This window comes from Symphalangus syndactylus, chromosome 5, assembly GCF_028878055.3.
Source record: "Symphalangus syndactylus isolate Jambi chromosome 5, NHGRI_mSymSyn1-v2.1_pri, whole genome shotgun sequence".
In the NCBI taxonomy this organism is placed as follows: domain Eukaryota; kingdom Metazoa; phylum Chordata; class Mammalia; order Primates; family Hylobatidae; genus Symphalangus; species Symphalangus syndactylus.
The window spans coordinates 67,899,054-67,913,085 of NC_072427.2; the positions used below are offsets into that span (position 1 = coordinate 67,899,054).

General features: G+C 35.7%; 1 protein-coding gene across 3 annotated transcripts in view; it reads right to left on the bottom strand.

The window, feature by feature from the left end:
• Nucleotides 1-14,032, bottom strand: part of ITPR2 (inositol 1,4,5-trisphosphate receptor type 2) — a 506,561-nt gene that overhangs the window by 145,085 nt on the left and 347,444 nt on the right. For all 3 annotated transcript variants that reach the window (XM_055280315.2, XM_055280317.2, XM_055280318.2), the window contains exons 40-43: nucleotides 10,207-10,390; nucleotides 9,214-9,470; nucleotides 6,900-7,100; nucleotides 4,352-4,462 (exon numbers count right to left, since the gene is read on the bottom strand). In XM_055280315.2, the coding sequence (XP_055136290.2) occupies nucleotides 4,352-4,462; nucleotides 6,900-7,100; nucleotides 9,214-9,470; nucleotides 10,207-10,390 (753 nt within the window). The remainder of the gene's footprint in view (nucleotides 1-4,351; nucleotides 4,463-6,899; nucleotides 7,101-9,213; nucleotides 9,471-10,206; nucleotides 10,391-14,032) is intronic.

Genomic DNA, 14,032 nt, shown 5'->3' on the forward strand with positions numbered 1-14,032 from the left:
CTGTGTTTTTAACAGTGCTGGCATAGAATTTTGGCAAATTGCAATACGAAATTAAATATCCAGGATTTATTTCTACAGTGTGCTTGTAATATTCATTTAGATAAAAATCTTAACCTCTACACACAATCTTTGATAGAAGTACAAACGAATTGGAGTTAACACGGCTTTAAGATGCTTCTAAGTGTCTCAAAGTTAACATATAGAATGAAAATTAAACTGAATTGTGTTTGGTCTAAATAAATAATGAGCATGCAAATTTTCTTAAGGTTGTGCAAATTAATTCTCCTGGGTAGTTTTTTTTTTGTTTGTTTGTTTTTTTTTTTTTGAGATGGAGTCTTGCTCTTTCTCCCAGGCCAGAGTGCAGTGGCACGATCTCGGCTCACTGCAAGCTCCGCCTCCTGGGTTCACGCGATTCTCCTGCCTCAGCCTCCCGAGTAGCTGGGACTACAGGCGCCCGCCACCGCGCTCGGCTAATTTTTTGTATTTTTAGTAGAGATGGGGTTTCACCGTGTTACCCAGGATGGTCTCGATCTCCTGACTTCGTGATCCGCCCGCCTTGGCCTCCCAAAGTGCTGGGATTACAGGCATGAGCCACCGCGCCCAGCCCCTCCTGGGTAGTTTTAACATCAAATTCTATCCAACTATTTTCCCCCCAGAAGTACAGCCTAAAGATCATCTTAAGTGACCAATAATAGTGATGATGATGAAGATGATGATTGACACTAATGTCACTGACTCATTATGAAAAGACTTCAGTATTTTGGGGGAAAGAGAATATTATCTTTTTCTGCTCCATTTTCATTTTTTTGCAGACTTGAACCAATCCTAAAATCCACTTCGACAATCTAGTATCCCACATAAATAACATATCTAAAAGAGTAAGGTTCTAGAATTAGTGGAGAGCTTAAATCCTAGGAGTAATCTGAACAGACCTCCATGGAATTCAAAGCTAAAACCTTGGCAACACTGACAGTGCTATCTAATGAACCTACCCTCAGCAGGCCCAATACATGATAGCTTAAAAATACATCCAATTTCAGAATGCTATTGGCAATATGGTATTTTTTCTAGCCAATCTTCTTTTCTATATTATGTCAGAAGAATAGAAACCTTATAAACAGCCTAATTAAATATGAATTGAATTGATAGTATAAGAGTCTATATATACCACAAAATCAAATGAAGTATCAGTGTTAGTGCAGGAGTTTCTTCTTAAAGAAGCCAGATTCTTTAAAAAAAAAAAAAAACAAAACAGAAATCTTTACCTATTTACAAATGAAGCATTCATATTTACAGCTCAGTTTTGCAAATGAAAATAAAAAGGAAAAGACAACAAATATGAAAAAGTAATAGAATCTCATAATAAATGAGTATATAAAGCTAAGTATACTTAAAATTAGGGATGATTAAGCAATTAAATTCAGGAATGAATGACATAAAATAAAACCTTAATAATTTTTAATATGGTATCTTTTTAATGTTAAAGATAATTTATTATTTAAAGTACCCTATGCATGGAAGTCCCTTAAATTTGCTAATATATATTATTCTGTCTTACAAACATTGTTCTTATATTGGCCAACATGTACAAACTCTCAAAGATTGTTTAGAAAAGTGCACACACCTCATTCACTAAGAAAAAAAAAAACTATACTTTAAATATTCCAAGCCGAATCCATATTTGGTATTTTGACTTATCCAACTGTCATATTTTTAAAAGGTAGCAATTGTACATACTAAAATCAATAAAAATTTAAATAATATATTTTTTTAAAAAAGCATTTTCATTTGAATAGTTGATAATATCTTTGTGCTGTTTTTTATTTACCCAATCCCCAATTAGTGGAAATGTAGGTTCTTCTTTTTCTTTTTTTTTTTTATTATACTTTAGGGTTTTAGGGTACATGTGCACAATGTGCAGGTTTGTTACATATGTATCCATGTGCCATGTTGATTTCCTGCACCCATTAACTCGTCATTTAGCATTAGGTGTATCTCCTAATGCTGTCCCTCCCCCCTCCCCCCACCCCACAACAGTCCCCGGAGCGTGATGTTCCCCTTCCTGTGTCCATGAGTTCTCATTGTTCAATTCCCACCTATGAGTGAGAACATGCGGTGTTTGGTTTTTTGTCCTTGCGATAGTTTACTGAGAATGAAATTATTCAGCCCCATATAACACAATAGTATGCAACCATTAAAACATACTTTTGAAAAACTTTAATTAGAAAGATTGTTCATGCAAGCGTAAAAACATGACACAAAACATTTGTGTTTGTGTTTGACGATAATTCAAATTATGTAGGAAAAGATAATATATGCTATAAATATAGTATATATATGTCCATATATGCATAGGAAATAATGAAAAGAATTAAACAAAAATATAATAATAATTTGCTCTTGGAGGTAGAATTGTTGGTGATTTTTATTTTCTTCTTTATGCTTTTCTGTATTTTCTAAAATGTTTTAAATTATTGATTTTATAATAAAGTTCTGTTTTTGTTTTACAAAGTAATCATTAAAAAAATATATATATCTTTGTGCTGTTAAGTGACGCCCTCTCACTTAATTTCTTTACATGGGCTTTGATTTGTAAATAATCTATATGCTTATGCTTCATTTTAAATGGATGAGTCATTCAGTATTTCTGCCCATTAAGTTTAATTAATTACAAATGAAATTTAAAGGTATAGTCTTTAGACTAATGAAGGATTTTAAAAGCCAAAGATCAAGACCTCTCTATGTTGTTTCTTAATGAATTATGGTTAAATATGAATTTAAGACAAAACAACAGAAATTTTTCTAATAACTTGAATTTAAGCTGACTATCTTACAGGCCTAGGCTGGTTTCATTAACTGAAGCATGACGGTAATGGATCAAAGGGCACAAGCACATCTATGTAAGAATCACCTCATCTAATCTATGAATAGAGCAGAAGCTTATACACATTACAACTGAAAACATGAAAAAATACAAACTAATCTCTTCTATTAAAGAAGCATTTAAGCTGGGTGTGGTGGCATGCACCTGTAATCCCAGCTTATCAGGAGGTGGATGCTGGAGGATCACATGGGCCCAGGAGTTCAATATCAGCCTAGGCAACATAGTGAGACCCTGACTCAAAAAAATAAAATAAAGATAAAGAAGCATATGCTTACTAAGAGCCTTTAGCACAATCTTCACGTAAACATCTGTACTTTCCATTGTACTACCTAAACCTAAATTTAGAAACAGGATTAGAAAAATATCATTCCTATTCTTCTTGGCTATAAATTTACCCATACAAAGTTAAATTTAATTATACATTCTTCACAGTCTTGGATAGACAGGGCTTCACAGAGAAATTGTAATTTAAGCAAGGATTATTTTTTCCTGTTTAACCCTAAACACAATAATGTGGTCTTTACTAGCTCATCTCAATTGAATATCATGCCTTAGTATTTGGGCTTTATATAATTTATTGTGTATATTAATTTGTGCTGCTGAGCTCTTATAAATGAAACTGCTGGGAGCTGTGTACAAGGCTTAAATTAAAGAAATCTCTTAAAGAGAGTGTGGATATCACTGAAAGTATTTTGGGGAAAAATTAAATTTTAAGGTAAAAGAGAACAACTTTTAGAAAGAAGAGAATCATAAAACTAAAATGCAGCACTCCTTTGACTTTGCCTAATTCCTTGTGACTTTCTGGGTGGAATTCTGTAGCAATGTGTTTTAAAAATACATCAGCACCTTTTGCTTCTCCCGATAATGAAAAATATAAAATAAAAACAAGGCCGGGTGCGATGGCTCATGCTTGTAATCCCAGCACTTTGGGAGGCTGAGGTGGGCAGATCACGAGGTCAGGAGTTCCAGACAAGCCTGGCCAACACCGTGAAACCCCGTCTCTACTAAAAATACAAAAATTAGCCAGGTGTGGTGGCGGGTGCCTGTAATCCCAGCTACTCAGGAGGCAGAGGCAGGAGAATCGCTTGAACCTGGGAGGAGGAGGTTGCAGTGAGCCGAGATCGCGCCACTGCACTCCAGCTTGGGCGGCAGAGCTAGACGTCATCTCAAAAAGTAAAGTAAAAAAATAATAATAAAATAAAATAAAAATAAAAACAAAAGGGAAGTCATGAAACACAGTGGCTGCTTGGAAAACTTCCAGGAAAGGACCTTGCCATGGAATATTACCTTAAAGCTAACTTCACATTGCATCCAGAGTTTAGTAAGCATTGTACTTTCACTATCCCTTTCTGTCAACTGACTAGTTGAAAACACGATAATATGCTTTTGACAAGAGCTGCTTGAAGATCGTACTATAGGGACTGTAGCTTTTCTGGCCTGAAAAGCTGAAAAGTGGATTTGCTCTACCTTTAGCTGGAGCACCAGGTCCATTCGGTATTTACCAAGAGGGTTTATGTCATTCAGAATCAAAGCAATGATGATATCAATCCCATTAGACTCATGTGTAGCGATACAGGTCTAGAAAACAAAATATTTGTAAAATATCATTTTATTCACAAGAGAATAGCACTAGAACTAACAGGATATAAAACAACATAATCACCTTAATTTTTGACCTTTAAAAAATAGGTAAGATTTACCTTTGACAATTTGACTTATTCTTTTGTATAGGGTCTGGCAATTAATTGATTAGTATTGATCACATGGCTCTGTATGCAGAACACAGAGAGACACTGCATGAAGCACATATCTTTTAAAATGAACTGTGTTTATAGAATTTCAGAGACTACTGGTTAAGTTAAATATCCTTTCATTCAATAAACTTTAATATACCAATCAACAGAGGAGATCTTTAAGGTCAGAATTTTAAGATCTGACTTATCCTCAATAAAAGAATTTTCCCATTTATGAAAGACGTGCATCCCTCAGACCTGAGATTTGTAGGCAAATTTTATGGTACCAATGAAGCATTTTAATTTAGTTGCTACATAATGCTAAATTGATGACAAGAGATGCTGCTGTCCATGCCAGGTGGAAGTGAAGACAAGTAATATGAGACTATCCTGATGTTTGGGACATGCTGCCAATAATGATGGCTGAAGGAAAAATTTATCGGATTTCTTAATTTATCGGATTGGGGAAAATTTATGAAACATCCTGTGAGATAAATATCCACATTTTGAAAGTTAAGATTGACTGTGCTGGGGTTCTGAATTTAATTTTACAGGTCTTAAATCAGGAACCTGTGAGCCAGATTTGTAGGACTATGTGTTAACAATGTAGCACCTTGTCAAGAGGTATGAAAAACTGAAATCCTGGTGAGTTAAATGAGAAAGACCGAAATCAAGACAACTTCAAAATGACTGCTTTTGCAGCATGGGCCTTATTTCTCCCTTCATACAACGGAGTTTTTATTCCTCTGACACAGAGGAAAGGTGTTTTCTACCCATCTCCTACCTTTCCTGAGGTTCTTCTGCTCATTAAAATATTTGCCAAACTTAAAGAGAATCTTTTTGCAGATCATCTCCAGAATTTGCCAGCAATCTTTCCTCCCACACATTTTCAGAGCAATGGGGAATGATATGTGGGGTTCATGTTATTTGAAAATTAGCTTTTACTTTTAGAACTTTTTGGTTTTAGTAAATTACTTTCAAAGCTCAATTCCATTCTCTTATGAGACCAAAACTGGGGAACATTCTTACAAGCTTTCCCAGAAACAGCAGAAGAGACAAGTGGTATAATTATTTTCTATTATAGATGTACAAGTTTTTATCAACAACAAAACCAAATCTCTGAATTTGTATGTTTTTCCTTAACTTTAAACCAACATTTAGGTTTTCTTGTATCATTGCTCTGGGAGCTGAAATATAACCCAGAAAAATGCAGGGAAAAATCCACAAACTCTTTTGGTATTTCATATGTACAGTACAGAAAGGGAAAATACCTCCGTAACAAATTGTTTATGCCAAAATTGTCCTGTTTTTATTGTATACACCTATGCATGTACACGTGTGTATAGATTCATAAATATATGGGTGCGTGCATAGACACCATGTGTATGTGTGCATATCTCACGTAAATTGCAATGTTTAAAAAAGCAAATTTCTTTTTCACATTTTTCTATGTCAGTCGTTGATGTTTGCTCTCAATGACTTCTTTAATATTTATATCCAGAAATGTTTATGACTTGAAAACTCTGTCTTCTGGACTGATCCATGCTTACGATGGTAGCTCCATGATGCCTGAGAGGAGGTGCAACGGTCAACTGGCAAACTTTCAGGTGGCGTCCCTTACCTTGATTGACCCAAGTGTCCTGCCTTCTACTCCCACAATATATCCTTGATATCCAAGAAAACAAAATCAGAGACAAACATTCTGGAAAAGAGACTTGAAACTGTGCCCTCCAAAATGTAATATAGTCGAAAGAGCACTCGATTTAGACTCAGAATCAAAAGTCCTTAGTTGTAAGAATGGCTCTACAACTTATTGATTCTGTCACTCTGAAACTCTGGAAAGTCACTTAATCTTTGAGTTAGAACCTATTCATCAGCAAGATAGGAATAATGATACCTATTCACAAGTTTATTGTGCACATAAAAGAAATAACATATACTACTCCTTGCAGGGGTGCCAAAGGAGCCAAAGAAAGTTTATTCCACAAATCCTGGAAAAGTTCACTAAAGATGAAAACTGGGTGGTGGTCATGACACATATTTCACTTTTTTCAGTAAGTCGATTTTTATCTTGAACATTTTCATGGGAATTGTTTTTACAATGAAATTATATACAAATACAACATAGTATTTCCTTGTCTATAATTCAGTCTTTGTATGTTTTATTAGGAAAGTAAAAATGTATGGCAAAGCAAGAAGAAAGATCTTTCAAGTGCATACAAAGATTGGCTCCTTCCCCAACTTAATCCCTTTACTAATTAGTCATGAATACTTCTGGTTACCTGATTTTCATGGCAGGGGCCCTGACAATACTCAGTCAAGCTCTCCAGGGTCTGGTTGACCAGCGCTACGTTCTTCTCATTGATGTAGAGACCCAGCAGGCCCAGGCCACCGGTTGTACTACCACAAATGCAGTCCAGAAACTGAAGGGTCTCACAGACAAGGTTGTAATTTGTTTTGTTGTTTTGATTCCTCAAGAAGTTCTGAAGGCAAAAGAAAATAAAACTGAAGGGTTACAAAAATTCACTGTGCTGATTGTTTGCTGTTCTCTCCATATGTGTGCTTTTCTAACTTTCCTTTATAAGAAAAGTATTTGCATTTATTAAAAGTGTCCTCCATTTAAGGAGGGAGAAAGGCCCTTAGGTTTTTCCCCAAGCATATATATATATATATATATATATGTCAAGATAGTTCATAATAAACATTTCTCAGTGTCATTATCATCAAACTACATAGAGAGGGCAAGAGTAATGGGAAGTGGGAAAAAGAGAAAAAAAACTAGGTAGAAAGAAGTTCATTAGGGAGAGAAGCAAATTTGCAATTATAAATAATCTCATATGAACAGTGCAACTTCATTGTTCATTGATTATAAATGATATAACCATTATGAAGGGCAACTGGAAGTATCTATCAAAATCTTAAGTTAACATACAGCTCCACTTCTAAAAAGTTTTTCTAGATATATGTACATAAGTACACCAACAGGTTCCCTGCATACTGCTTGTTATACAAACACCAGAAACCATATCATACCTATGGTAATGTGACTGGCTTAATGAATAATAGTACATCCAAACATTAGAATACTGTAAAACTATAAAAATTAGGTACTTCAACATGTACCAATAAACATAACCTGGCAATAAGTAATTGACTAATAACCGATATTACTAAATGAAAAATGTAAGTTGAAGAATACAATAAAATATGATTTTTTTTTTCTTGAGACGGAGTCTCACTCTGTTGCCCAGGCTGGAGTGCAGTGGCACGATCTCCGCTCACTGCAAGCTCCACCTCCTGGGTTCACGCCATTCTCCTGCCTCAGCCTCCCGAGTAGTTGGTACTACAGGTGCCAGCCACCACACCCAGCTAATTTTTTGTATTTTTTTTAGTAGAGACGGGGTTTCACCGTGTTAGCCAGGATGGTCTCGATCTCCTGACCTTGTGATCTGCCCATCTCGGCCTCCCAAAGTGCTGGGATTACAGGCGTGAGCCACTGTGCCCGGCCAGAATACCATAGAATATGATTTTTAAAAAATGTTTACCTGCACAGTTCAATATGCTTATGCATGCATAAAAATTTCTAGAAGAAAAAACCTGGGCCCTGACAATATTCAGTGAAGTTCTCTAGATTAATCACCTGTTAACAGTGGTTTTCTCTGGGAAGTAAACTTAGTAAAAGGGTAAGCAGGGAGGGAAACTTGTTTTATATTTTAATTTAGTATTTATTTCTATTAATTTATTATTTAATATGTTTATTTGAATTTATATCTACCATTTATTCTTCTTAAGACAATTTTAAAAGTAGTCTTTTCTATACTGATCCCTCACTCCTATCAGTAAACTGTTCAATCAGATACTATCTAATGTGTTATATACCCTATACATCTATTTCCTACACTGACAGACGAAATGGGTTAGGATATGCCCATGGGCACTGATCCAGTATTGTCCCTCTGGAAGCAATGTTTCTGGTCTTGGCCTGCCTGTGTACAAACAATGCAAAAAAGAGGCCAAAATTCAAAATTCATAGACACTCCTAAGTTCATTTATCTAACAAAGGAAAATGCAGGAAAGAAGATATGACACTGACTACATTCATTTTTGAATGTATCCACCTTCACTCTGGTTAAAAACATCCTCTTCTATGTTAATTCTGTTTCAAATGAAGACATACAAATATACTCAGTACTCTCACTCAAGAAATATGAATTGGCTTGAAAATAATGAAAGCCCCTTAAGACTATAAAACCATGAAAGATATAGATGAGACAAATATGATCTCTCTCAACAATATAAGCTTACCGGAGAATACTAGGAAGACAGGATGCCCACTGAGGCTAAAAATATTTGAGGCTAAAAATATTGAGGAGGATGACACTGTATGAGCCTGATTTTTTTTTCTTGCATAAAAGGATTTTCTCCTTCCTTTTCTTCACTGATACCAAAGTTTCTTCCCATTTCAGAAGAGCACTATTGCTTTTATTGATGATCTTTCCAAAACTCTCTCCAAAACTACTTGTTGGTTTTATTTGAATTTAATTACTTATAAACACAGGTTGTATTCTCAGCTTTCACACAAAACAGAACAAATACCTGCAATTCCCGGTTGTGATTCTCACACAGTAACTGAAGAAATCTCAGTATTGGCTGCATGATGGCAATTGCAGGACTCATTGTTACTTCCTCTGCAGATTTTTCCTCAGTGTTTCCCGCTTCTGGTCCTGTGCACATAATGTCTATTTCTGGATCCATTTCTCTTCTGTATACACAATATGCTTTGGATGTTGCTGAAGAAGCTTCTGTTAATTGCCCTTTCATTCCCTCTTTTAAATGTAGTGTTGAATCTCTTACTGAAAACAAAGCAGTACTTTTATATTTCTGAACCAATTTGCTTTTGCTAATTAAAAAAAAAAAAAACAACCAGGTACTCAAATTCTCTAACAATTGAATTAAAAAAATCTGAAAAAAGGTGCAACAATTTCCAAAAAGGATTTGAAATAGAACTTAAAAGTTAAATCTGCAGTGGGTCATAAAAAATATCTCAATGCTTAGCAAATTTTAAAAGGACTCATGTCTTTCTGACATATATATATACATATATATCAGTATATATGTACATATATATACTCATGTATATATGAGTTTCATATTCAAGAAGGTAAGAAAATGTGACAAACTTCAAAACGTTAATGTCTTTATGATTTGTATTTAATACATGGATGATTTTGTCATTCTGAATACCAAGAATCTTTCATTGGAGTTTGGTGTGGTAATTTCTGTTTTTAAAGTTTTATTTTCATGGTCACTTACAAGATTTGGGGCAGTTATTCTTTACCATGCATGCCACAATGAAATCAAACATTTTTCATGTCGTTAGTTGCTTTGCACTGATTATGTCTCATTTAAGTTTAGTCCTGCAGAGCCGTTTTAGGGTCAACCCATGACCAAAATTCTTTATGGATGATCAGAGCCACAGTGGGGATAATTAAACCAAGAGAAGAGAGATGAAAAATGTTAATGAGATTTAAACACTATTCCCCTCTTTTCTCTCACTCTGTTCTACCAAATACTCAAATACTTCTTTACCTCTCATTCGTGGACCAGATGTCATCAATTCATTGTCATCGTCCCTTTTTTTGCTACCTAAATCTATGGTATTAACTGTCACTGTTGATCTTATTTCTTTCTGAGCAGCCTTCATTCGATCATAGAGAACTTTAAAGAATTTTTCTGACTTTTTTTGTTCATGCAACTGCTGGTAGAAAGAATACTGCAAGAAAACATATTTTAAGACATCAATACCCAAGGGGAGACAAACAGTGTTTTTATGCTTGAAATAAACATAAGCATTGTAGGTAAAAGCACACACTTAATGCACCACCCATTATTATTTCATAAATTGACAGCCTTTGCCAGTTTCTTGTACTATTTAATGTGTACTAATAATAGCTGGTATTTACTTAGCATTTTCCACTAAACTCCAACGTATTTTCAGATGCTGTTTAATTTATCCTTACTGGTTAAATATTTTTAAAAACTTACAGGGACATTGTAAGAAGTTGTGAGGAAAGAATTCTTTGATTTTTATATTATTATAAAGTTATGCATTGATTCAACATGTGTATACTGAGTGCCTACTATGTGTCAAGCCCTCTGTTAATAGGGATAGAACAAAAATGGAAACCAACTACAATCCTCGCTCTGATGAGTTTGTAATCTAAAGTGGAAAATAGCCATCAATCCAAAGATCATCCTGTATAAACATGAGTTTATGGAAAGTTACAAAGGACTATTTTTCTCTTTATCTAAATTAAATTACAGCACATTTAATTTGGAAAGTGTTACCATGGTAGCCTCACTCATGGGATCTCACTAATAAACAGGTACCAACTTCTTTTGGTTCCCCATTAGCTACATTGCTTTGCATGGGGTCTCAGACAAATCCACCATAAAATAAATATAGTCAATAATGATGTAGAAATGGTTCAGAAACAAAAGTATGATAAAATATATCTTTGTAAGATGTGGAAATATTCAACCTTGGGAAGATTTACCCTAATTCTTGTCTGCTCAATGCCTTATGGAAGTGTCCAGGAGAAGCAGTAGGAGGTAGGAAAGATAACACATTCCAGAGAAGATAGAATTTGAAGTGGGTGGGGGAATTATAACTTATTACTACCAAGATTATGAGATAGCCAGAAGACAAACAAGATAAATATAATTTGTAAAGTAATAAAGATAATAACTCCCTAACTGTAGTGAATAAAAGAGTTACATAAGCTTGAGGAGAGATAGTATGAAGAAAACATAAGAAAAAATAATTTCCAGATCAAGCAGAACTGGCCCTACTCCAATATAAGAACATTTAAACAGCCAGTTTGGGGGAGTTTGCCTCCAGGATATGCTTTCCTTTAGGAATTCCTGGAAACATGACCCACAGGTCTTGCGATCCGTAACTGAGACTCTAACGACATCAGGTCTTGAAATGGTTGCCTACCCTGCAATTTTCTCTATGGGCAATGTATATACACAGTGTGTTATGAAGCCTTAGATGTCAGCTGCACACGTACAAGGGTAAGCTCCTACACAGAGGGCGAGTAACCCTCAAGAAAGAAGGCCAAAAAGTCACGGTAACCATAGCAACCACAGTAAAACAGTCAAGCTGGTTTCGTTAATTCAAACAACAAATGCAGCATCCACAGACCTCTACAATCCCATGAATTAAGCAGATGATAAAGCCCGAATCTTTTCAATATAATGGGGTTAGAAGGTGGAAGGAGTTTCCAGTATATTAATGAGGAGTTATGAGAACTTCGTGGCTCTATTAAAGCAAAGTTTCATAATTTATGTAGTTCTTCCATATATATTACTTCATAGATACTTTCAATTCAATAGTGTGGTGAATAAAGTGCTCTTAGTTCCATTTTATAGATTCATAAAATGAGGTTTGGTAAAGATGAGTGACTTGCCCAATATTATATAACTAGTAAGGGGTAGAGCTAGGATTTAAATCTAGATTTTCTGACTCTAAATCACTAAATGTATAAAACAACCTCTTATGATCAAAACGCTAGATTATTTACATAGATAACACCTTTTAAGAACCAGGTATCTACAATGCTGAACAACACGATTTTAAAAAGGAAAAGTAGGTTTCATATATATTTATATAATCTCAACAAGTAGCGTAAGGATTCCTCTCACTAAAGACATGATTTTTGCTTAGGAAACTACCTCCATTAGCTGCACAGAGTGTAAGGGGAAAGAAACTCCAAGTGTTTTGGAGCTAAGGGGGATGGATAAACAGATATGTGTGACAGGATACTGGAAGAGGCAGAGAAGGGAAGGGAAGTGACAATGGAGAAAGACAAGAGCATGATGCAGGGAGAATCCTCAAATGAAATATCCTAGGGGTGAGGATGGAGATGGTTATTTCTAGAAAAGAGATGCTTATTGCATCTAAGAGCACAGAATCTGGAGCCAGACTGCATCGGTTTGAAACCTGGCTCTACCTCAAACTAGCGATGTAAGCTTGGGTCTATCTCAGTTTCTTCTTCAGTAAGATAGGATAACATACCAGTTAACTCGCAGGTTGTTTGAACATTAGCCAAGTTAATACACACAAATCACAAAGAACAGTGCCTCGTATTTAGTAGGTATAATTTTTCTTATTGCTATCATTAGGTTCCATTTGAAATTGTAATATAAGTACCTCCTGTATCTTCTCCTTCAGTTGATCTTTAATAAAGTATAGAACATACATACATTGACTTAATGTAGTTAGAAAGGAAGAAATTAAGGAAAGGGCTGCAATTCTCAGTATGACAGAAGCAGGGGTGTTAAGAATTTATGTGCTCAGAAAGCAAGACTTTTTTGGCTAAGGAGACAGTGAGAATGCAAAACCCCCATGGAACTGGCAAGTGTCTTGGGGAGGAGTGTGCTTTAGACTGCTGTAGGGCAAGGAATAAGATTTGAGCTAATCTCAGCTAGACCGCTTAGAGCCAGGAAAACACAGTTGCCACCTGGGTTATACAATGTAAGACATCCAAGTAGAGGAAGGCTGGTCCCTATTGTCATAATCCATCTTAAAAGAAGGTTTTCATATACAAAAGTAATTTAATGCTATTTCATCAACAAATATTTGTTGAATGGCTATAAAGCACTGTAGACATAAAGAATAGGATATGATCCCCTATACTGAAGAAGTTGAAATTCAATTGGAGAGGCAGGGTGTAATACAAATTACAACCAAACAAAGTAGCACATGCAAAATGCCAAGTGGGTATTAAAGAAACAAGTGCATGGGAGCTGAGATAAGGGAATGGACACCAAATGTCCCAGACAGCTAGGAAAGACTTTGTGAAGAAAGAATTTGATTAGGATCATTCATTCACAGATCCATTCACTCCTGCACATTGATTGAACCCCAAGATTGGTCCAGACACAAGGGGTACCAAGATGAAAAAAATGTAGTTTCAACCTTTAAGGACTTATAATTTACCAGACGGAGCCTGATACACACATGAAGAGGCACAATAAAGCGGCAGAAATGGCCGGGCCCGGTGGCTCATGCCTGTAATCCCTGCACTTTGGGAGGCCAAGGAAGGTGGATCACCTGAGGTCAGGAGTTGGAGACCAGCCTGGCCAACAGGATAAAACCCCATCTCTACTAAAAATACAAAAAATTAGCCAGGTGTGGTGGTGGGTTCCTGTAATCCCAGCTACTCAGGAGGCTGAGGCAGGAGAATTGCTTGAACCTGGGAGGCAGAAGTTGAAGTGAGCCGAGATCGTGCCATTGCACTCCAGCCTGGGCAACAAGAGTGAAACTCCATCTCAAAAACAAATAAACAAAAAAAAGTGGCAGAAATGTCATTATAATCTGCCCCCACAGGTTACAACGGGGCACATAGTA